The sequence below is a fragment of the Nipponia nippon genome, unplaced genomic scaffold (assembly GCF_047370975.1).
Source record: "Nipponia nippon isolate SJK-2023a ecotype South Korea unplaced genomic scaffold, ASM4737097v1 scaffold_3, whole genome shotgun sequence".
NCBI classification, from domain to species: Eukaryota; Metazoa; Chordata; class Aves; order Pelecaniformes; family Threskiornithidae; genus Nipponia; species Nipponia nippon.
This window is the reverse complement of record NW_028262347.1, coordinates 63,612,603-63,636,201: the sequence shown is the minus strand read 5'-3', so window position 1 is coordinate 63,636,201 and position 23,599 is coordinate 63,612,603. Positions and strand designations below refer to the sequence as shown.

The 23,599-nt window shown below is 39.7% G+C and overlaps 1 protein-coding gene across 5 annotated transcripts in view; it reads right to left on the bottom strand.

Annotated features, from left to right (window-relative positions):
• The window catches only part of KIAA1549 (KIAA1549 ortholog), a 146,430-nt gene that overhangs the window by 25,541 nt on the left and 97,290 nt on the right, over positions 1–23,599 (bottom strand). For all 5 annotated transcript variants that reach the window (XM_087767228.1, XM_087767227.1, XM_087767224.1 and 2 more), the window contains 3 exons: positions 19,949–20,126; positions 17,543–17,727; positions 2,655–2,857 (listed from right to left, as the gene is read on the bottom strand). In XM_087767228.1, coding sequence (XP_087623354.1) covers positions 2,655–2,857; positions 17,543–17,727; positions 19,949–20,126 — 566 coding nt within the window. The remainder of the gene's footprint in view (positions 1–2,654; positions 2,858–17,542; positions 17,728–19,948; positions 20,127–23,599) is intronic.

The following is a 23,599-nucleotide window of genomic DNA, read 5'->3' as shown; positions in this document are numbered from 1 at the left end:
TATTCTATTCCATTCCTGCAGGGAGTTAATCACTGAAAGCATGCACATGTCTGTGCATTAACCTTGTTAAGCACAAGATCTACTTGGGCTAGATGGATATCTGAACTAGTTACTAAGGCTCTTGGCTAAACATCAGCCTGCCTAGAGCACACAGACTAAGATAACTATACCCAGCCAGACAAGTTCACTGGAAGTTAAACCTACTCCTTGCAGCAGGCAATGCTCCAAATTCAGTTCCCCTTTTTGTTCTCCCTGAACAAAACACTGTTAATTGAACTCTGTCTTTCGTTCTTTTCTGTAATACTAGTAAGTCACATCCCAATAAAAAAAAAAAAAATTAGCAGGGAAAAAAGCAGAAATGGTTCTCAATGAACTTCCAGATCTGCACCACTGCACCTTTTCCTCTTTTCTAAGGTGGAGAGGGTGGGCAGAACTATCGTCTCCACCACCTTTGTCTTGGCTCAGCGGAGTATAAGGCTGGAGTTCTCTTTCCAGATCTGTTACTGACTTTCTGCTCCACCTCATTGTGCTTTGTGTTCCTTCATACTCTTTCCTCAGTCTACCTAAATTATCATTAAGCAAATTATAGGAACATAAATAGTGCTGAGTCAACATCAGTCATTCCTTTTAAGTGCCGAGGAATATGCAATTGTATCCTCTCAAGCCAAAACAACAGGTCCAACTCTCAGCTGGAGCCTAGAGATGCTGTGCTTTCTGAACTTGGTTGGTTTTTTTGTCTGTTGTTTTTTACAGATACAGAACGCGTACTCACATCATCACTATATTTCCTGGCATGCAACATACAGTCCCGAATTGCACTGTCATGAACTGAGTTCTGTATTTCCTAACAAAACAGAAAACAGCTAAAACCAACATAACACACTATGCTATCATTTCACATTTCAAGTTCTGCCTTAGGGAATAAATGTTTTAAATCTCAAGCTGACATGGGCATGTCAGCATGTTAGGGAGATGACGGTAACATCTCCCTAGTTAAGCCTAAAGGGAGATTTGCTCTTAAGGGAGGATGAGGGAGATGAGGGCAATTCTCTTTTGAAAACATTCTGAAGTGTTTGAATTTAGATGCTATTAAAAATAGAAATATCTTTGTTCCAAATTTGATCAACGATTCATTATTGTCTTCAGGGGAAGCATTAAAATATTGGCTTCTGAAAATTTTTCCTGCTTAATTTTCTAAATTATTCTAGATGAAATACAGTAACAGCCTCAAGTTTAAATTTCTTTCTTAAATGCAAGTGAATATAGATACCTTCCCGTCCCCCTAAGTATCATCTCTGTTTTAGGCCACTTTTGAACTTTTTAAAAGAAACAAAGAAACACTTGTCCTTCTGGTTTATATTAATTCCTTTTAATTTAAGTTACACTAAAATGAGTTAGCTAATTCTTCTTCCATCATTTTCCAATTTTGCCCACCTTCCACCGTACCACTGGTAGTCTGCTACTTGCAAGGCCTATAGGGAGTTAGGAAGACAGGCTCAGCATCTGGGAAGGTGGAAACTGAGCTGTACGAAGCCCACGTGGGGAAGATGAAGCAAGGATGTTAGAACAACTGGTGCTTTAGAGGAAGCACAGAAGATCGAGCAGAGGAGCAAGCTGTGTCACTGAGACCTGCAGCTCAGGAAGAACCACCGTCAGTTTCTTCCTAAGCTCATTCAACTCTGCCCTTGGTTGTTTTTTTTTTTTTTTTTTTTCCTCCCACTGTGCAATAGCACATAGGTAAAAGCACAGGGGATGCAGAGCTAGAGACAAGGAGTGCAAGAATACGAGAGGGAAGGAGAAGAAGAATTATTACAGGAAAGTGGAGCATGAAGGAGCTCCGCAGTGAGGAGCTGTTTGTGACTCATCATAGCACTCCTCTCCTCAGGGCTCCATTTTTTTCCCCACCTATTACCTACCCACTTACCCCCCCCCCCCCCTTTTTTTTTAAACGCACCAATCCTTCTTTACTGCATAGCTCTGTTACAGCGCCTATCCTACAAACACAATCCTTTCCAGCAAGACACATTCACATTATTTGATGATTGGAAAAGGTTAGGAAATTACTGCTGAAAGTTGACAGACACTTCTCCACTTGCACAGCTGTAAATTATCATTCCTTTTCCTGACCAAAGCTGGTTTGCTACAAGAGCAACCAGATAACCACAAATAAAAAAGACACTCATGCATCTTCCCTGAATTTTGGAGATACCGCTTACTTCTGGAAATTCCAACTTATCATACATGTACTGATAACTATTAATATTATTGAAACACACTGCTTTAGTCAATGGTTTTCATTTGTTTTTAACCACCCGTTGTCTTAGTAGCTAGAGGTGACTACAAAGAGAATGCATCAGAAAACATACACTTGGTGTTTCCACTAAACAAGCAATGACTTGACTCCAGCCAACCTAGCAGTATCTTAAATACCCCTCTTAACTGGGCATGTTGCCTTTAAGAGAAAAATGGACACCAAATTCTCACAACCTTGTACTAATGAGTAGCGAGGTGTAAGTCTGACAGCCCACTATAAAACGCAAGTCCCAGAGCTCTGGAACAGTTCTTTCCACTGAAATTGCCCTAAAAATACAGTTAAGGGCCAGCCATTAATAAACTATCATCTACTACAATTTGTTTTATCTCTGTGAACTGACCTCCCTCTGTGTCGAACAGTCTTTGAAGGCTTTGAGGAAGTCTTGGATTTGGGGCTGGGCACATCTCCATTTTCAGATGGGGTAGTGTCCTTAATAGGTCCTGGTAAAGGAGCTGGCTCATGGATAATCAGGACATCATCTTTATTGTGCTGGCCCAGATGCTGCTTAGCAAAATCAAAGCCTTTCACGCTGGGGGCTTGTAGCTGTGAGAGAAGAACAAAGACAAAAAACAGGAACCATGAGTGACAAAGAGTACAAAGGCTTTGGTTAAGATCTGCAAATAATGGCCACTAGGAGGATGGTCAGGCTATGGTAGTCTCAGGAATGAACATGAGAGTTGCAGAGAAAAGAAAAATAAACCCCCCACTATTCTGTCATCTTATTTCAGTATATGATACACAGTTCAAAACTCTGAATGAGCAAATCTAGTTAAAAAAAAATAGCCTTCTGTTGCTGCTACATCTTTTTCCAGCTATTTCTTCAGATTTAATCATTGTGTGAGGAGCTTTCTGTGTACTTGTGGGTGCAAGGCCATAGACACCTGTGTACTGACTGAAATGGTTACCACTGCTAGGTCATCTTTCCATTTCTTTCAGTCAAAATGAGTGAAGTGAGTTTAAATAATTTGAATAATGTCACTGCTGTTCTTCCTCATTTTGAGCTCCCCAAATCTGCAGGAGTCTGGGAGTGCTTGTACAAACACCGAGTTCATCTGATGAAAAATAAAGAGTTATATCACAGCCTGACAATGACTTTTCAGCCAGCATGGATGCCTCCAGAGAAGAACTGAAAATCTAGCTCTTAGGAATTTCATACTGAATAGACAGAAAAATACATAAAAGGCTTTGGAGTTTAGAGAAATTAGGTACTTATCCTGGAGATCTTATTAAGGGATTATGCATTCAATGGGCGTCTTGCTTGAGAAAGACACAGAACTGGGCCTTTCATTTTCATAACTATATTTATAAAAAAGCTAATCTCACCTTGTCAATGACTTGATTCAGACTTAATTTAATCAAGCCTCCAAGTTTCAAGCTCTCCTGCTGATTTTTTTGGGCTTTGGAGTAATTAGAAATTCTGAAGAACTAATTAAGATAAAAGTTTTTTTTCAAGTCCTGCTCAATTTTATGTAGTTTGGAAGTTGAAAGTAGAAAGAAATGTTGACATCTCCAGTTTTCAAAGTGCACGCACACATGCCCACTGCACAGCACACGTACAAAACCCTCTGTGTGCTCCTAGAGCTGATTTCCTGCAAAGTGAAGCATGTGTTGGAGTGAGTTTATGGGTGCGTCAGGTTCCAGATGTTTAAATGAAACCCCTTTCATAAAGCTTGGCATGCCAACATAGCTAACTACAAACAGACCCGTCTGATATCATGCCAAAGATAAGCTTGCCTAAGGAATATTCTGAAACAATCTCTTCAAAATATTTTCTCAGTAAGCAAACATTTTCCAAACGGTTCTAAGAAAGGGTGTTGTAGTAGAGCAAACTGCCTATTTAGACCAGTAGATGGCAATAAAAGCTCTCCTGTAAAATCCAACAACTATCTGAATGGTTGAGGCTCCGGAGTTCATTTCTCACAAAATGAGTAAGCTTATTAATTGAACAGATCTGGATGTCTTCCACTATACTCCATTTTTCTTGGGCTTTACAACAGTCCCTTCAATTCAGCATTATGGGTGATTCAATTATTGAATTTATGTAAATGACTGCAACCACTGATTCAAAAAGGCACCGTTGAGCTACGCCAGGTGAAGGTGTTAACTGTTTCTCCATTTTTTGACTCATAGCCACCAAATGAACATTTCCTGAAACTCCTCCCCCTCCAGAGCTGAAACAATGTCTTCAGGAACCTGCTTGCTTAAAAAAAAAAAAAAAAAAAAAAAAAATCCCAAAACTCCATGCTTCCCCCCCAAAAACACTTCTGAGGACGAACTTTTCACTTCTGCTGTCAGGATTATGCCGGCTTGCAGCACTTTGATTACTGAAACTCCTCTTAGTTATCCCACCACCTCCACCACTGATCTGTTTGACATCTATTCTCTTTGAAGATATTCCTCTGCGTGACACTCTTCCTTTGAACCCTTCAGTGGTTTCCCTTCTTCTAACCCTTTCATACCCCACCCTCACGCCTATACAGCCCTGCTGCTGATCCCTGACGGTCAATTCCTCTGCTTCACTACATTCCCCTCCCTTGCCTCCAGCCCCCTTTGCTCCAAAGATGATGACAGTCTTCACCACGTGCTGGGCACAACTATTTCACAAAAAAATTTGGTGGTGCTCTACCCTTTCCTAAGCACCCTCGACTTGACCTGCAAAGTTACTACTCCTTTTTGAATAGCGTGATGGGTGCGGTGGGCAAGGACAACTAAAGAGACAACCATTCTAGTAATATTGGAATTACTAGTATGGTTTTATTAAGATTGTTGCATGTCTGAAGCATGCATTTCAACATACCTTAGAGTTAGCTCTAGCATACTGGCTTTGTAAACCCTCTGGGAAGTAAAGCAACATGCAAAAATACAATTTTTTCATCTTTTAACTTTGCATAGTCTTATTCCTAGCTGCAGTCTAACATAACCTTTCATCTAAGCACAGTTACAGAAACAGATATATTTATGTGTACATGTACATACACCACAGCATATGTATGGACAAATGTTTATCTGCAGACAGACCACACAGAAGCTGAATTAAAAGACTTAGTATTGCAAAGACAAGCACTCACACTGTAAGAAACGGCAGAGTTGAGATTGCCTGAACAATCACAACCGGATCCTCTCATGCATAGGCATCGCAACAGAGTTTTGTGTTACAAAATAAGAAGTTCATTTCTTCCACAGAAACCCTCTTGCTCTCTCTCACCCTGCTGGATCCTTGGCATATGCTGGGCCTTCTGCTATTAGTCAAAGTTGGGTAGAACATAAGAATGTTATTTGTAGATCCAGGATACCCATCTCATTTCATGCAGAAGCTAGCAAACACGTAGTGAAAAAAGGAGGGGGTGTAAGAAGAGAAAGGATATAGTCTTTTATGCACATCTGCAGCTAGGATGGCTGGGACTTTGCCAATGGATTTTATGGATACTTGCTGGCAACAGAAGACTGGCAAGTCTCAGGTATCACCATCCCAGGCCTCAGGAAGCAATCACCCCAGGCACCACAGAACCTGTGGCTCTATTTTCCTAAAGTTGCAGCTAGGTAAACTCCTCATCTGGTCTTACCCTTCCTTGCCAGGCAGAACCAGTGTCTCCATCGCCCCCCCCCCCCTTGCCCCTCTCTCCCTCTGCCTGCCAGCTGCCAGTTCCAGTTTACACTATCCAAGAACCTCAGGCTCATTGCTCCTTATTCCTTTACCTGGCCTCATAACAAGCTCTGTGTACAGCAACAGAAAAAAAAAACCCTCTCAGCTTTTAAGGTACAGCTCTACAGAGCTTATATGCACAGAGCAGGTGTAATCCTATGAGAATTTAACTGGTAAACCTCTAACAAGTCTCTCTCAATCACATGCAAACATTTCCCCAAAGGTTTAAAACTTAGTCAGAAATGGGCAATTCCCCACAGAATCAGCAAAAGCATTTCCCTCACACAAAACAACCTTCTAGTCCTGTTCCCTTTCCTTCCCCACCCTGCACCCCCAAAGGCTGAGAATATGCACAACAGCTTCTCCAAAACGATTTTTAAAATTTGGACAGAGCACTCTATTTTGTCTTAACCTTGTTCTTTGAAAGAACAAGCTCTTATCGTCTTAAAAAAAGATTCGGTATGAAACTGATACTTGAATACACTTCAGCCTGAATGATTCAAAACTTGCAGAGTTCTGTACAGCCAAATAATAAAATTTCTAGGTATCTCCTGCTAAAAAAGCTGAAGTTGGAACTACTAGCTCCAGCCAATACATGAACAGTACGAGAGACTGTATGCATGTGTGTATATGCATGTTTGTGCACATGAATGAAAAAACATGATAGAAAAATATAATGTGAAAATACTTTTATATATAAAACATACCTGACTGAATATGAAAAGATGGTTCTCAATGAAAAAACTGACAAAGCGACTTATTAAAAATAATACCCATTATTTGAGAAATAGAAATACTAATATGATTACTGTTGCAGAAACAACACTGACAGAAACCCACTTTGTTTTCTTAAAAAAAGAAATCTACACTCCTGATACCTCACCTTGCAGACCACGGCAACATTATGACTTCAACTGAGAACTGATACTAACCAAAAATCTACATTTTCAGTGAAAAGTGTCAGAAGGACACTGAAACACACCTCTGCTTTCTGCAAGACTAGATGGTCAGATCACTGAGACTCAGTGGAACGAATGAATAGTGTTGTTCCAGACCACAGAGGTTTCCTACATTTTCTTATGGATTTCTGTGTGCCACCTGCCCCATTCTTCCTTTTCTTTGTATCAAGTTGACCTCTGCTCATCTTAGAACAGGTAGTCAGAATACCATGTGTGGATCAGTCATCTACTACTCATAAATTAACCACCACCAAGGAAAGAATACAATCTCTTTTTAAGAGCACATTTGTGCTTATACCGCTACCTGTTCAGGTGCTGAAACCGAACCTCTTTTTATGAGCCTCAAGCGCCTTAACCTAAGACTGCACAAAACCAGTATTAGCAAAGTATTACATTTGTTTTAAATGTAAGTTGTTACAGAAGGTTTTAATTTGTTTTACCTTTATATATATCTGAAAGGGAAAAGATAAACTACTCTGAAGCTTACCACTAAAATGAACATGTCTAAACTACTACATTCATAAGGCATTATATTATTATATAAATGCAGAACCTGCTGAAATCTAAGGGGATGATGATTTCAAATTGGTAAGTCAAGACAGTGGTTTAATTCTATTGTTACATACTGAATGGAAAAAAAAAATATTTGAAGCTCAATTTGTAGAAAAATCAAGTCATTTCTGCAGAAGCCTACAAAGTCTGTGCACCTCCGTCAAGACTTATTCCATGAAAGCAGCTAATAGTTTCAGTACTGTTCAAGTCACAGAAATATAACATGGTTGCCCATATATTGTTTTGCTAGATGCAGACACACACCAGGAATGTCAACAATCTGTTTTCTCAAAAAAGCGAATACTGCACACACAGGTCAGTGAATAATTTCAGCAGAAAGCAGAAGAGAAGAAATACACTTACTCAGTATTCTTCCTGCAGTTCTTACAAGCAGCCTTTGAATTTGGACATAATATGAAGAATAATGTATTAAGACAATTTTCTATTGATTTTATACCACAGTCTTGCCTTGTTCCTTGTAGAGCTAGATGCATTGAGCAGACGCTGTTAAAATACATTTCTAAAGAAACAAAGGAGCTAAACATGATTTAAAAAAATAATACTTTAGTGTTGGTACCTAACCTAAGAACAGGACAGGAATCCCTGTAAAGAAGTCCTGCTGACTTATGACCTTACTAATGTGCTAGCACATGGAATGCTACAAAAATGACAAGATAAAGCAACTTTACAGAAAAAAAAATGTTTTCAAGTCTACTAGTTTAAACGCAGCATAGCAACGAGAATCCGTGTTCTTAAATTAATGTGGGTTGAAGATGTCAGTCAGTCTGATTTAGGATGGCTTAAAACTATTAAACATTGCAAACTGCCTTCCACATCTGATATTCACACCACCAAACCCTTCTCCATATTCCCAGGGCACCATAGCATACGGTAGTGTGAATTCACTGCACTACTCTCCCAGTGCACCAGTAAGGACAATTATTTGCAGCTGCTAGTGTGCTTGCTAGGGTCTTCTTAATTTTAACTCTTTTTTTTTTTTTCCCCCCACCATACTTCTACTATTCTATCCAAGATGTCACCTACTTCTTCCTGCCACAAGGATCATTCATCCATAGTTTGCAGTGACTGTTCCATGAGATATTTAAAACACCTACCAATCTACCAATAAATGAGAATTTAGAAGTACTGAGGCATGCTCACCTTTCTCAGTCTCATTTTCCTATTCAGCTCATTCTTCTAATATCATTCCCATCCCTTATGCATATAAGTATACCCTCTGTATTTTTGTTTACATTGCTCTCCTTCAACATAAAACCCTTTGGGATCATAGCCAGGGACTGCCTGTAAAGTATGCATACAAATTACACATGTGATTCAATAACAGCAATGCATATCTGAGTTAAGACACCAGAAACCTTTGTCGATGAAAAAGGTGTATTAGAAGATCACATAGAAGCAGAGCTCCATCTCCATAGCCTCCCTCAAAATACTGAAAAAAGACCCATTTGTATTTCTCAAGATATTTTTTTGTGCCATTGACACAATTTCCCTATGAAATAGGATATGATGCAACCAACTTGTGCCATCAGCACAAACTCTTTCCCACTCTACTTTAGAAAAATACTAAGCATCACTGAGAAATGCGCAGAGGGATCCTTCACTGCTGCTGGTTTAGAAAATGCTTTTAAGCACCAAACCAAAAAAGGTCCCTAATTCAATTTAAATACCTTTACTTGATAACCATGTAAAAAGAAGCGTACGAGCAATGACAGTTCACTGTATTGCCTCTTAGGTAGGATGCCATCACCCTCCCATTACAGCTATGTTACAGCCTGTACCCTCTATGACAAGCCCCATCTCAAAAAGAAGATGGATTTTGAGTTCTGAGGGCCAAAAAAGGGGTTGTATGTACAAAATGCTGCCCATTTTCTCATCTCGGACCAAGTACATCTTCATACAAATTGCATCTCACATTTGTCATCACAGCAGCATTTCTGTCAGCTATCACTGTTACTGGGAACAGATAAAACAGTTGAGCAAACACGTCCATGTGGAGAAGAACCATGCTTATAGTTGCACGGGTTTCTACCATCCAGTTGGGGAAAAGTAGTTCATGGTATAGCCAGTGCTGGCATGGAAAACCAGAACAAGCTAGTGTACAGCCTCTGGTCCTCCTTCCCTCCTCTGAAAAATCAAGATTGTGGTTTACTGCTCACCACCATACAAATAGTAAGTAAAGCAGGAATCCCACAAAAAATACCACCTCAGGAATTTTGCTCCTGGAGTAGGATTAAAAACAAATAAAAGAAACCCCCAAATTTACAAAACTTTATAAAGCCTGAAATTCTCAAGACACCTGTTCTGAAATATTTTCTCAAGACAGATTCTTCTCGTGGATTTTCATCATCCTTCTTCTTCTCCTTTGTGCATTTCTTCCTGCCACACTAATATTACCGTGACAGCTCAGTAAATTTCACAAAATACAAGAGGGATCATGTTGTTGAAAGCCCATAACTCTGAGTACATCTATGCCCACAGGCTGCTGGGATAACCGCTGTAACAGGCAGAATTTTGTGTCTGAATCACACACAGTTTTAGCCTTCTTTCTCAGACAGAAATGCCGTAGGGTGGATACTATCTTAATCACGGTTTGGTGAGGTTCCTTTGCACACTGGTTGGATGAAAGTGCCAGGAGTAAGTCAGAAAAAGATCACCAACTTTACAGGATAGACAGGTCACTGCTGTGTCTCAGTTCCAACAGCCTTTTGTCCAAAAGTTATGTCAAACAATTACCCCTCCAAGGCCACGTACACAACACCGACATCAACTGCAACCTCTAAGAGAAGTAGCACGACACATCAAAAAAATTATACATTAAGGAAACACTTTTCTCAACTCGTGGAGCAAAAGGATATATTCATAACATGGCTCTCACTGTCTGGACAGAGCACAGAACACAACACAGTCCAGAAACACTTCCTCTCTGCAAATGATGAGAAAAGTGCTAACAGGCTTTTAAGGTAGAGCATAAGTCAGCAATTTTCATTTATTTTTGTGCTGGTATTTTGTTGCGCTCAGTGACTCAAACACGTTTATGCATCTAAAAAGGGTTGAACACACACAGAAAAAAGTGCATTCATATATACTGCAGAAATAATCTGCTTGCTGAAATGAAGCTACAAGTGAGTAGCAACATTAAAATATTAGGCAACAATGATTTGATATTGGCCCATTTCCTTGTTCCCAAAATAGCTAAATTCTACAGTGAACTCTTTATCATCTTTTGTTAGGAAAGACAGAATTTATTTCCCCAGTATTAATCTAGTCTCAGTGGTCTATTATGTTTAGGATGGTATAAAGTTTATCCATATTTTGAAAATGGATTCTTTTTGTTTAACTCCTTTTCAAAAGTAGCCACTATATAAGTGTCACTCTGTAAATCAATGAGTCACCTACATTTTGAACAGCATATGCAGTTCTAGTTTCCCCCTCTCAAAAAGATGGGAAAAAAGTAGAAAATGTTCTAGCCTTTTCAAAGGCTAGCAGTTGGTTCAAAGGCCTGTTCAAGAGAATGGATAAGAAAACTGGGACTTCTCTGTCTGGAACAAGATATGATGGAGATGGGAATATGACATAGATCTGCAGAGTCAGGACTGGCAAGGAGCAAGTGCCTAGGAATCAGCTGTTCACTGTCCCCCTCCAATACAAGAACTAGGGGGCATCACAGAAAACAAGGAGGTGGCAGGATAAAAGCAAGGTGAAACAAGATGACATGATCCTTCATATAACATGCTGTGGAAATCCCTGTCGGCAGCTCAGATGGGTTTAGAAGGACCGGACCAGTTCATGGAAGAGAAATCTGTTGAGGGCTGCTAAATACCACCACTTATAAGGAAAGTCCCTTAGTCACAAATAACTGGGGGCTGAAGAGTTACCCAAGGCAAAGCAACACATTTACTTGCCCTGTTCTTCTATACACTTTTGGTACCTGGGCTAGCTGGCCTTTTGGTCTGACCTCAAGACAACTACTCAAATGTTTGTAAAAAAGCAGATGGAGACATTTTACTTTTTATATCTACCGGTATAAGCAGTATATGTAAGTGTGGTATTTTATTTCTACAATTTGTGAATAGTTAATCCTCATTACAGAAGAAGAGTTCCCACAAAAGAGCTCTTACGGAGGAATTGCCATTGGAGAAATGTACTGTTGAGAAGTAATTAAGATGTTGAATACTGTGTTCCTTGTTAGAATCCAGCTATTGACTCTGAAGCAGCAGAACCTGTATGCCAATTTCTAAAAGACAACATTTTGGATAGTTAGTTAAGGTTGCTATTAGAAATGAATGATATTTGTTATGCAAACAGTTGGCACAGACATGAATCTCTTGCATAAACTCCTGTCAGTTTTCGAGTAGTTTTTATAAGATTGGTGTCAGCTGCCTTTCTTAACATGAGTCTCTTTTGACTAGAATTATTCTGCAATGCAGAGCTGTTACCTCTACATTATACAGATGAACAAAAGCATTACAGGATGTCAAAACATCACAAGAATTCTTTATACCAGGAGCAGAAGCCTAGTATTTAGCCTCCAGCAGGGCTGGCCTCTTTGATCCTGGGAACATCCAAGAGGTAGTCTACCAAATACACAATAATAAGCAAAACTCTCAATTCAGAGGTGTAAAGTTACACCTGACACATGAGATTCGGATATCAGATGTCCCTGCTTGGGGGGAAAAATAAAAATCCACACGAGCCTCTCTCAGACATCTTGCAGAACGCATGACTCATTACCTGTAACCGTGAGCGACACACAGAGGTCTGGCTGGCTGTCAGAAGCAGCACAGATTGGAGCAGACATGCAAGGGCTGGTAATGGTCCCCAGGTGATTACACATTAGCTGAGGTGAGGTCTGCTGGCACACAATGCAAATTGGGAGCCCTCCAGCTCTGACACTGTCTGTGCTACTGCTCAAGGAGAAGGTGGGGTACTGTATACTTTGTCCCAGGCTTCGTGGGGACTGAGCCACCCCACCTCTCCCACACGTGGACACGCTGGAGGGTCACTGAGCTGGAGAGACGTGTTCAGCCTTTAAGAACCACAGTGGCATGCAGAGGGCCACAGAGAGGAGCAACTGCTGGCTGGAGAAGTAGGCTTTTCCCCCCTAAGGTTTTGGGATGTGGCCTTGGAAAAAGTAGGAGCTGAGTAAGCAACTCAGTCCAAGTTAGCACTGCAAAGGCAATGACTTCAGCATGCCCAGCATTTACAGGAGAACATCCAAGACCTAAATAAACCATCAACGAGCTTGTCCACAGGTGTGAGGTTCTGGTCATTAGGGCAGGAAGCCTTTCCATGAATAAGTGTTTAGAGCTGAAACTACCTCTGAAAAGTCCTAGCAAAGGATTTGACTTTTTTTTTTCTCCAAACGTTTGTACACAGCAGGGAAAGTGAAATCCCTGGTGAACCCAGTTCTATTTTAATTTTTGGATGTCTATAGAGAAAAAAATAATATTGCCAACTCTGTTTGTATTACAGACAATATGTAGAACATTTTTTTTTTGCTCTCTGGGTAAGAGGAAAGGGGTTGACAGTGTTTTTGCACAAAAACGTCAGTAGTCCAGTACAGAGCAGAATGATGGTTTGGGCATTAAAGACATTTATCCATTTTTTCATGAAGAAGCAAAATAACCCATGGCAAAAATTCAATTGCCCTCAAAAGGCACAGTTTCTTTGCAAGAAAAAAAAGCTCAGCTTGGAACAACATTGTGGTGGATATAGGCAATGGCAAGAGAGAGAATCCTGTAATTTAAAAACGCCACCTATGCATCTTTTTACTTCCGAAGGCAAAGACATCTTTGTCCAGTGCAACAACCCAGATCACATCAAGGTGAATTTCCAGTAGGTTGCTATGGTTTACGGAACAAGTCATGAATACTTGATGTGTCCTTTAAGTATCTTAGTTCCATCTCTTGAAAAGAATTATCCTTGCACAGCCCAATGAATCTTGCACAGAAATTCACTGCTCTGACCTGTTTCCTTAGCTCCCAGTTTAAAAAGGGTTCAAATGAGTTTGATCTAAGTATGTTTTCCCATCTAATCTCCAGAATGAAAAAGGTAACCCAATATTTTTCAAGTGTTGTTAATCCTGCTTTGAGGCAGAGGGATGGATCAGCTAATCAAAGCCTCTTCAAGGCTCTTTTTATTACTTTATCTTTGAACCTGCTTTTGCTACTATCAGTTCCCACAAAAGTTTTCTTTCCTATCTATTTATGTTTATATTCACTTAAGTAGCAGACTTCTGAGACTATCCAGAAGTAAAACATCCCTTAGTATTGTTTGAGTTCAGGTTCTCTACATATCCTTTGCAGAAGATAACATTATGAGCCTTTTTAAGGACCCTTACGCCATCTTGTCTGCAAGACACCGATACTGTGATAAAACCAGAAGGCCAGATGGAGAGAACAGAAACTGGTAGAGTGGCATGGTACACCCCATCTGCAGAACAGGCCTTTGCTGAATACAGTCTACCCTGCCCATGTCACCACCTTAGAAGAAACGTTATCTTTGCTCTTTATATTATTTTTGAGAGTGACCTGGCCTTGAGGGTGGCGACAAGCAGCAAATCTGGACTCAAGCCCAGCTTCAGGGCTACTATGGCACATAAATACGGACACAATCTGGGGTACTTCTGTGGGTTTGTCAGTGCAGGATCTGAATATTTTTCAACACAGCTATGCCTGCTGAAGTGGGAAATATGCTATTATTGACAGTCACAAGTGAGGGTCTGTGACTCAAATAGTCTAAAGGGGTGTCCACAGAGCAGATAAGGGACCAGAACAGGTTAGCTGGGCTGGCATGATACACTGGCCGGTATGACTGAATTGTTGCCTAACGCAACTACCTGGTGATCTTTACCTCATTGAGAGGTACCCGGGCAGCCATACCCTTGGGGCACACCCAAAAGGCATGCAGGCTCTTATTATCAGCAGATAATAGTACTGGTCTGCTTCACCAGAAGACAGACTGTGAGGGTATGCAGCTTATGACTTTTAATGGTGGTCATAGGAACACAGAAATCATACCTACTCTGTAAAAGTAAACCTTTACATACAGAAGATTAAAATTAAAATTTAAATAATTATATTGTCTGAGTGCATATCAAAATATGTCAGGAAAAAGCAGGAGTTCAAAACCAGAATTAAGTGATTAAGTGAAGGGAAGGAAGAAAGAAAAGATGGTCTAGAATGACACATGGGGCATGTCTAGAATGACACGTCTAGAATGACACATGGGGCTATAGAATCCAGGAAAATTTGTAGCATCTTTAAAGCACCTCTCTGAAGAGAATGAAAATTTGTAGAAGAGACTCTAAACTGAGAATAAAAAGCTCCTGCAAAACTTATGTCTTACTTACGCAATCTGCGTTACCATACGTCACAGAAGTTCTCTCTCTTGATGTTTCAAGGAATCAGCCTTTTAACGGCAAAGTCTTTCCTCAGCAGTGTGAAGCAAACACGCTTTCCCCTCACCCCTCTCCCAACCTTGTTCCAGGCTTTTAAGTCACAGGTGACATAATTTGCTATCAGCTGCTACTGTGAAATTCTAACAGATTATTATGCTGCCCACTGATCTGCTATGTTAAAATGGCTAATTAAACACACTGGAAAAAAAGACTGGTGATACCTCTGGAGACCCACCAGTGCAGTATGATAAGCTATTTCATCTGAACAAGAAAAGGGTGTCTCAGTTTCTTATCTTCCAACCAACACACATATTCAAGTGAGAAACACATTGTAGACTTATTACATGGTTGAAAAAAATTGTCTTCTATTTCCAGTATGGATATGCCATGCATATGTTAATGAAATACTTTGAAATTTATATATTCCATTCTATATTTACATTAAAAGAAATGTCTTTTAAAGATTAATGGAAGTGGGAAGAGCTAGCACTACAAATGCATCTTTATGGCTTTTACCAATGAAATATTGATTCCAAGAGAAAAAACACATATCTTTAACCTACATATCCTTCCTTTTACAGATGCAGTGCAGGCCTTCACTTTCCTTTGGTACCAAAGTCAAAATCTGTAAAGAGGGAATGGAAATAATTGTGGGTGGGGTGAGGAAAGGGAAGCCTAAGTCCATTTTGAAATTGAGTTTATTTACAGATCTAAAACCCTGATCACATGATTTCACTCCTTTAATCATTTCTTTGCATTTACTGTAATAAAAAGTATAAAAAACACAAACAATTTTAAAGGGCAGGACCAGACCAAACGTCCCTAATCATTTGTACGCTGTAGTGACTGTCGAGGGGTCTTCAGTGCTTGTTAAATATGCCCTATTCTGACCTGGATTTCCAACCCAGTGTTTGAAGACATGAAGAAAGCCCAAAGACAGACTGCTACTAAGGAAGCCAGAGTACTACTTTTATTCTGAATCTTGGGCAAAGGAGGAAAATGGTTTTCAAAGTAGATTCTGCCAGTTGTTTAATGTGCTAAGTGATAAAAATTTAAGACACTTTTTATTGCTTTACCTCATTTAGTATTAACATATGAGCCATCCACTGGTACAGGGATTGGACTAGATGTCCTTACCGGTTCTTTCTAGTTTGCTTACAGTGACTTCCCTAAAGAAGGCAAAGTGACAGGCTCCCTAGGCGAACTGAAATGAGACTTGAATACAAACCAGTTCAAGGCTTCTGACTCATGAATGATTAAAATGAAGAATACTGTGGAAGCAGTGGAGAAAAACAACTGAGCCATTTTCCCAAAAGAAAGTAGAAATATGAAAGATGTTTCTGCCCTTACAGTCAACCCAACCCAACTGCTTTCTTACAAAAAGCTTGCGACAGCACAGAGGTACTGAAAACATATGTGATGAAATAGCGTACCAAGGGTAATGATTCCCTCTCGCCTTTTTTGTATGATCCTTCTCAAATTAGCTGAAACTACTGTGGGGAACTTCTTCAATCAAAATCTGTGTTACATATTACCACAGCACAGGTGAAACAAGGTACCAGGAGGTGACGTTCATCAAAGGGTACCACTTGTTGCCGACCTCAATTCTGACACTCAATCTGCAGTGGCAAGACAAGTGGAAGTTACTATTGATTTGTTCTGACTGCTTTGGAAGTGCAATCGCTTTCTGCTTCTCTCATCTTTCACATCATTAATTATCTTGAAAGAGAGCATGGTGTACAGACAAGACTTGTTACGTGGAAAACTGTATGACTGAACATGAGGTGACAGTACAAGAACATGACCACAGGACCAGAGGATTAGCACAGGCAGATTATTTTGCCTTTAATAATGCCTCTGAAGGTATAGTCAGTAATAAGCATCTCTGACACACAGACCAATTCTTTTCAGTTGTAAAAAGGAAAAGTAGGATTTGTAACCCTTTAGTCATTTTTCCACTCTTTTTACTGAATACACCCTTTGTGAAAATCCTGGACCACATTTTTTAATGTGCAGTCTTGGGCAGCAAAAAGACAGACTACTGAATTTCTCACTATCCTAACCCAGTCCTCCAACACTCCAGCCAACACGCTCACCCATGCAGATCCACTAATTAAAGTTTAGTCCTGCAACAGGCTCTCACAACAGCAGCACGAGAGCCCCAGCAAAACACGGAGCAGCAAGGATAGGCTCTAGAAAATTCTAGTTCCAGCATGAGGTATAACGGATGGTGTGGTTTAGCTGTCAAATTAGTTTAGCAGAGGCTCTCCAAAGAAAAATTCAGCCCTCTGCAGAAAACAAGGTCAGTGACTAAACACTCAGTGTATTTCCTCTTACTCAGTCCTAGCCAAAGCCTTGAAATGAAGTGATAAAGAAAGGTTCCTTTCAGCCTCAGTGCCCACATTTCAGAAGGATGTATTTATCTAATGCAGTATCATATACCTAGGAGAACAGATAAAACACTAAGGGATTCTTGGCTTCAACTATCATTTGACTTCCCCCCCACACACACACCTTTTTTTTTTTTTTTTTAACCAGAAGGCTCTGAAACTGTGTTTCCACATGCTATTTAAGGATGCTAGGTGCTCCCTAGACTCTCACATTCATTTATGCTCAGAATACTCAAGCTCCTCTCAGCACAGCTTCCCCTTTACCTTCTGTCGCTGCTGAATGTTGCTCATCGTGTCTGGCTGAAACTCCAGTTTGTCTGTTCGACAAAGTTTCCAGTATAAAATAATAACGATCAGGAGCACCACAGCAACGGGGACCGCCACACCAACAATAATCCATAGGTTGCTATTCTGTGACTCTGAGGTGGACTCCTTCAGCTTCTCCACAGCTGTGAAGTTAAAAGGAAGACAGCAATTTTATGTGGTTATGTCTTTTTAAATGAGGACACTTCAAGGTTACGTATTATGTTCTTGTAAATGGTAGTTAGAGAGTTTATCAGAAACCAGCCACACATCACAGGAAATGTCATACCACTTATAAGTTAATGTATGTCATGCTCAGGAAGCATGGGGCAGGCGATTGATTGTCCTGGTCTACCTTCTGAAGACCTGCACTTAAATTACTAATGAAAATACACTTCTGCCACATCATTCTGTAACCCAAAACTGAGCTGACATAGAGAAATGGGTCCAGAAAAATGACTTACCACTAACAAAGGTGAGAAGGACTTTCCAACATTATTGCCTGTATCCTGCTTTAAGCAGTATTATCTGCTGCCTCTTCTCTCTAGTTATACATTATGTATTTTGTTACCTTCCCCATCAATAATCACAGTCAATTTGAAATCAGTAAGACTCTCCTCCCCAAGGTGTATAGTTCCACATTTTTTATTACTTTTTTTTACTTTGTCTGTTTTATTGTCAGCCTGTGAGATCCTTAGCCCCAAACAGGAAAAAACTACTGGAAAGCGTAATCAAACCAGTCATGCATGTAAAAAGTGAACTGGAAGAATCGACAAAACTTTCATTTGCCCCATTTTGCATAGTGGTTACACATGGGACTAAAAACCACAGCAGTAACACATTTCTAGTCAAACTGATGCACTTTCTTAAAATGATGTTTTCACTTTAAAAACAGTATCTCTATGCAATCTTATTTTTATAGATCATTTTTATTAATAGCCATTCTAATGATGAACCCAGAGATCAAAGGAAAATATAATTCTTGCATTTTATAGATCTGACAGCTCATTTATGACATTACATTCTCTGTTAGAAAAATAACCTTTTTTTTGTCTAGTTTCTTCCAATAAGAAGAAACATTTTAAAAAATTCTACTATTCTATGACTCTTAAAAGAACTTTCTAATGACAGGTCAAAGTTTCAACATGCAGAATAAGCTATAAACACGTCATGAAGTTTGTTCAACACTTACCATTTTTTGTAAAGGGAATTTACTCTTGCAACTTTTTTGCATTTCTGTCTGACCAATGTGACAGTCCATTAACAGGTATTAAGCAGATGTATATGAGCTACTGACCTATCTTTAAACTCCCATTTTAACAAGGTATAAAATTTAGAAACACATCCAGATGGTCCATTATTACTATTTTCTTTCTTTTTTTTCTGCAGAGAATTTTAAAAATCAGACACATGCTAGTTCTATTGACAGAATACCCTGTGGTACAGTGTAACTCATGCCTCCATATTGCACAGAAAACAGAAAAGGTAATTAAGCATTTGTATCAATGAGGTACTTTGTAGATCATATACACGTCTGTCACTCTCAAAATATTTTCAAGTTTCTTTCCTAATCATTATGTGGAATTTTGAGTAGGTCTTCTGTCTCGCTCCTTACTGCAAATTATTTATATTCAGGAAGCTTGGTATAAAGTCATTATATGACTTTATATGACCTGTCATATTTATTCTGATGCATATCTAGTAAAAGATCACATTACTTTTATATTATCTTTATTAAAAGATTACATTACTTATCGATTACTCATGGACAAAGAAATAAAAATAAGGTCAATCATATTCAATGAAGGAAATAAACTGCTGCTTTTTGCTTATACCCTCCAAAATGCCCCAACTAGCATTAGCCTACAACTTTCACTCACAGGAACAATAATTCAGACAAACAAAAAAGAGTGACATGTGTTAAACTTCACTGCCATTACTCAGCTAAAAGAAACGCCCATTTCACTCTGATGCCCTCCCATCCCACAATTGTGAGTTTTGTGCAAGCTCCTGGGCAAGATGAGCTGTACAGAAATATTGCACTAGCAGAAAGAGTTGAAAACAGCAAGAAGGTATCTAGCTAGCGCAGTATTTTTCCAGCACAACCACTGAAGCGAATGCAGTGAGGCTTGCACTTAAGGACCCTGTTGCAATTCCAAGCTCAGCAGAGTCTTCAGAAACAAAGCAACACAACATAGCTCAACTGCAGGAGTGCTAAAATTTATTTCCTCTGGAGTGTCAAAATTGCAGCATCCCAAGAACAATCCACTGCATCAGTGGGCACTGTGCCGTGCCATAATCTCCAAAGCTAATGTCACCCTTCCTGTTTCTCTTTGCTGGAATCAGTATGGATTTGATAAGGCTTACGCTGTGCAACGGTGCCTTCAATGCGGTATCCAAGGATGATTGCAGCCCGCTGGATATCAACTCTGTTCATCAGGTCTGAGCACTTCAGAGCACTGAGTCTCTCTCCATCTTGGTCCTCCACAAAATAGATCAGCTCCACAGGGTTATCAACACCAACTAACCGTGACACATTCACAATCTGAGAAGAAATTGGAAAGCTTTTACATTTTAAGTTGTATTTATTTGGGACTCCCATACCTTTGTTCTTTCAGTCCTTACCCTCTCTCCCCCTTCCCTTCGCAGGGCCTGGACCTGAAGGACACTTATCTAAAAAGAAACATTTGGAACAGCTTTGCCAAGATGGCAGCAGTATCTGTCTTAATTGTCACTGTGCGCAACCCCTAGTGCATAAAAAAGATTCCACCTTGTATTATGATGTCGAAATAAAATGGCTGTTATAGAAAATTCCTTTATTTGTGACATCAAAGAATATGATATTATACTAACCACATAACTGCTGTGAACTGGTACAGTTTGGAAAATGCCAATATCCAGAGAAGTCTGATGGGAAGACATGCTGTGTGTAGTGCTCCAAAATACAGTATGCAGCAAAGGCAACATACACACAGGCTAGTTCTCTCATCTGAGAAGAGCTTAAGTCAACATTGGACAGGCATAGATACACAGAACTAATATTCAGTAATAATAATTTGCTTCCAAACTAAAATTCAGGATATTTTCACCTAATACTTATACAAAAGATTCTGAGTGGAAGTCTGCCAGGGAAAGATAACATGGCTGGAATAATATATCGGTGTCTAATTACACAAGCATTACTCAAGCACGCCAGGACGCATGGAAATTTACAGAAATATCTATTTTGTAACTGAAAGGAAAATTTCCAGAGAAGCAATCCCTTGCACAGTATATTTTTAAGGCAAACCTATAGTTCCTGGTTTTTTTCCCTATTTGTTTCATGACCACGTACAGATCCAGTATTGAAATAAGAGAACTGCTTTCACGCTAAAGATGCCAACACCACGCCACCCTAGAAGCCTCTACTGCCTTTAGCATTTGTCGGTTAGTAGGAGCTGCTGAAGAAATTAGTGTGATTGCACTTTTTCTTCTCTAAATACCTAATTTGGCTTTGCTTTGCTTATAACACACACCTCTTTTTTCCAGTTTTTCCAAATGTTAAGCAGCTACACAGGCAAATATTCTGTGAGCTTCAAATAGAACTGTTTGCTCTTCCTCAGCGAAAGCACCTGCACAGTCACCTTCATCCTCCAAACAGTGGCCCCGGCATCCACCCTTCTTCAGGAAGGAATGTATTTGACACTGCGGGAAGCAATTCTTCCTACCTACTTCTAAAGATGTTAATAATCAAAAGAATGCATGCTATGAGGAAGCCCTGTAGATACTCTCTAACCACCAAACATCTACATTGCATATGAGACTCACAAAACAATTTTGAATTCCTGTAAAATTAAATCTTATATATAATAACTCTCCTCTGTTTCACCATTTAAATATAATGGTGAGCTCAACCTAGAATTAGGCCAAACAAATAGTAGGATGTATTCTATCATGTAAAACAGTTTGAAAAGCTCTGGAAGGAATTGCTACGAATAGAGCAATATATTTAGTTTCCTTCAGAATTATCCTTTACTATGAAGTATGTATTTAATAAATTAGAATCTCAAGCAGTGCCCATAGCCTTAAAGTAAAGCAAACACACAAATGTTTGCATGTCTGAGGCTTACAAAAGCAAAGCTTTTTTTTTTATTTCCTAGTTTCCAACAAAACAATCATGTTGAAGGAAAGCAGTGCAATGTTCCAGCTCAACAGGGATGACGTTCTGGTCTTTGGGGACATCAACTCAACATGTCCTAAAAAAGCATTTCCCAAGAGCGGTAACAGCGAAGTATACAATTTTAAAAAAAGTCACGTTTCATGTAAGAAACAGAACACCTACAAATAGAGCACAAAACCGTACAAATTTCTGAAACACAGCAAGACCTGCTAACAGGAGCCATTAACCAACGCCATTTCTCATCCTGAACGCTATTCACTCTTTACCAGCTAAGGGGCAACCAATCCCTGACTGAAGGTAACAGGAGTATCAATAAACAAGGTTTCAACACACATATTCAGCAGCTGTAAGGCTGAATCTGGTTTCACAGAACCCAGATATATCATTAGCTAACAAATGTCCACAGCTTCGTATTTCTGCTTCAGCTGGGCTGCCTTCACCACGGCCTGGCCTCAGTGCACAGAGCAGCAGGGTGCATGGACTGGTATCTGCTTTCAGCACGGATGAACCTTTCCTCATGTAGCACTTAACCCACATGGAGAGTGAGGGAGTTGAAAGGCCACACAGGACTGAAAGTCAATGGGTTCTTAGTTTATTTTTATCAAACCTCCCTGCGTGTAGCAAGGCTACAGAATCAGAGAAATATACCAGATTCTTAAATTGAATTGTCATACATCATTGTACCCAAAAAGTACTATAATTATATGTGCGTTATACATACAGGGTAACGGTCAGAAACTGGCTGAACAGGTTAAAAAAGGAACTTCTCCACAGCTGCCTTTAGAAAGGCCAGAGGGGGAAGGGGACAGATTCCAGTGCAAGTTGCCACAACTGATACAACACAATTTTAACACAGAATTAAAAACAACAGTGTACGGCTCCCTGTGCTGAGGAACAGGGATGGGTGAGAACAGTCAGAGGGGAGATAGGAAGAAGTAGCTGGAGCTATTTTGGCACAGTATAGAGAACACAGGAACAAGCATGAAGAAATTCAGTGGAGGGTAGAGGTGCAGGCTGGTGTTGACGAACTAAGCTGACTGTTTCAAGGTAAGTTTTACCTGAAATAATTCTTTCCGAACACACATTATTTTATGAGTGCTCACACCATACTGAGGGAAGCTGCAGACAACATTTCAAATCCAAGGGGAGATGGTTATGGATTTCTATTCTGGGAAGGCTGATGGCTGAGCAGGGTATTCTTGCAGTGACTGTGAGACATAACTGGACTCGTACGTAAACTCAGCAGTTGTGACAGTATCTGTACTTCAGTTTTCACCTCTGTCACACTGGTTCACTAAAAGCTTCTTTTTATTTTAAACGAAACTCTGAGTTTGCTGCAACACAGAAAATGGCACACAGGATCTGAACTGCTTTTAAGTCTGTTTATAAAATTAATGTACACAGCCTCCGTGCCCATTTTTTTTTTAACAGTTTCTGCATACTAAGTTTTGTGCCATTTTGCTCCAAATTATACTCTCTGTGCAGCTTCAGATTGGTTTTGTCTCATATTTTACAGAGGGGTCTCTATCCTTGAGAGTGCTAAGAATGCAAGCAGAGGCAGAAATGGAACTTTCCAGGCATCCAGCAATGCAGCCCACGTGTAAGGAAGCATTTAAGCATTTTACATTTATACTTTGGCAGTGAGGTATGACATAGGGAGGAGGAGATACAAGAATTTCAATGCAGGGTACGTAGAAAATGAAAGAAAAAAGAAAAGACTAATTCAGCTTCTGTGTACATAAATGATACCATCTTTGTTGTTACTAGATGTGCTTTTAACCTCCACAGAGTAAAGGCTTAACTGTGTTCAGGTGTCAGTAAATTTAATTTTAACAGTGTTTTCAAGAGAATACCATAGG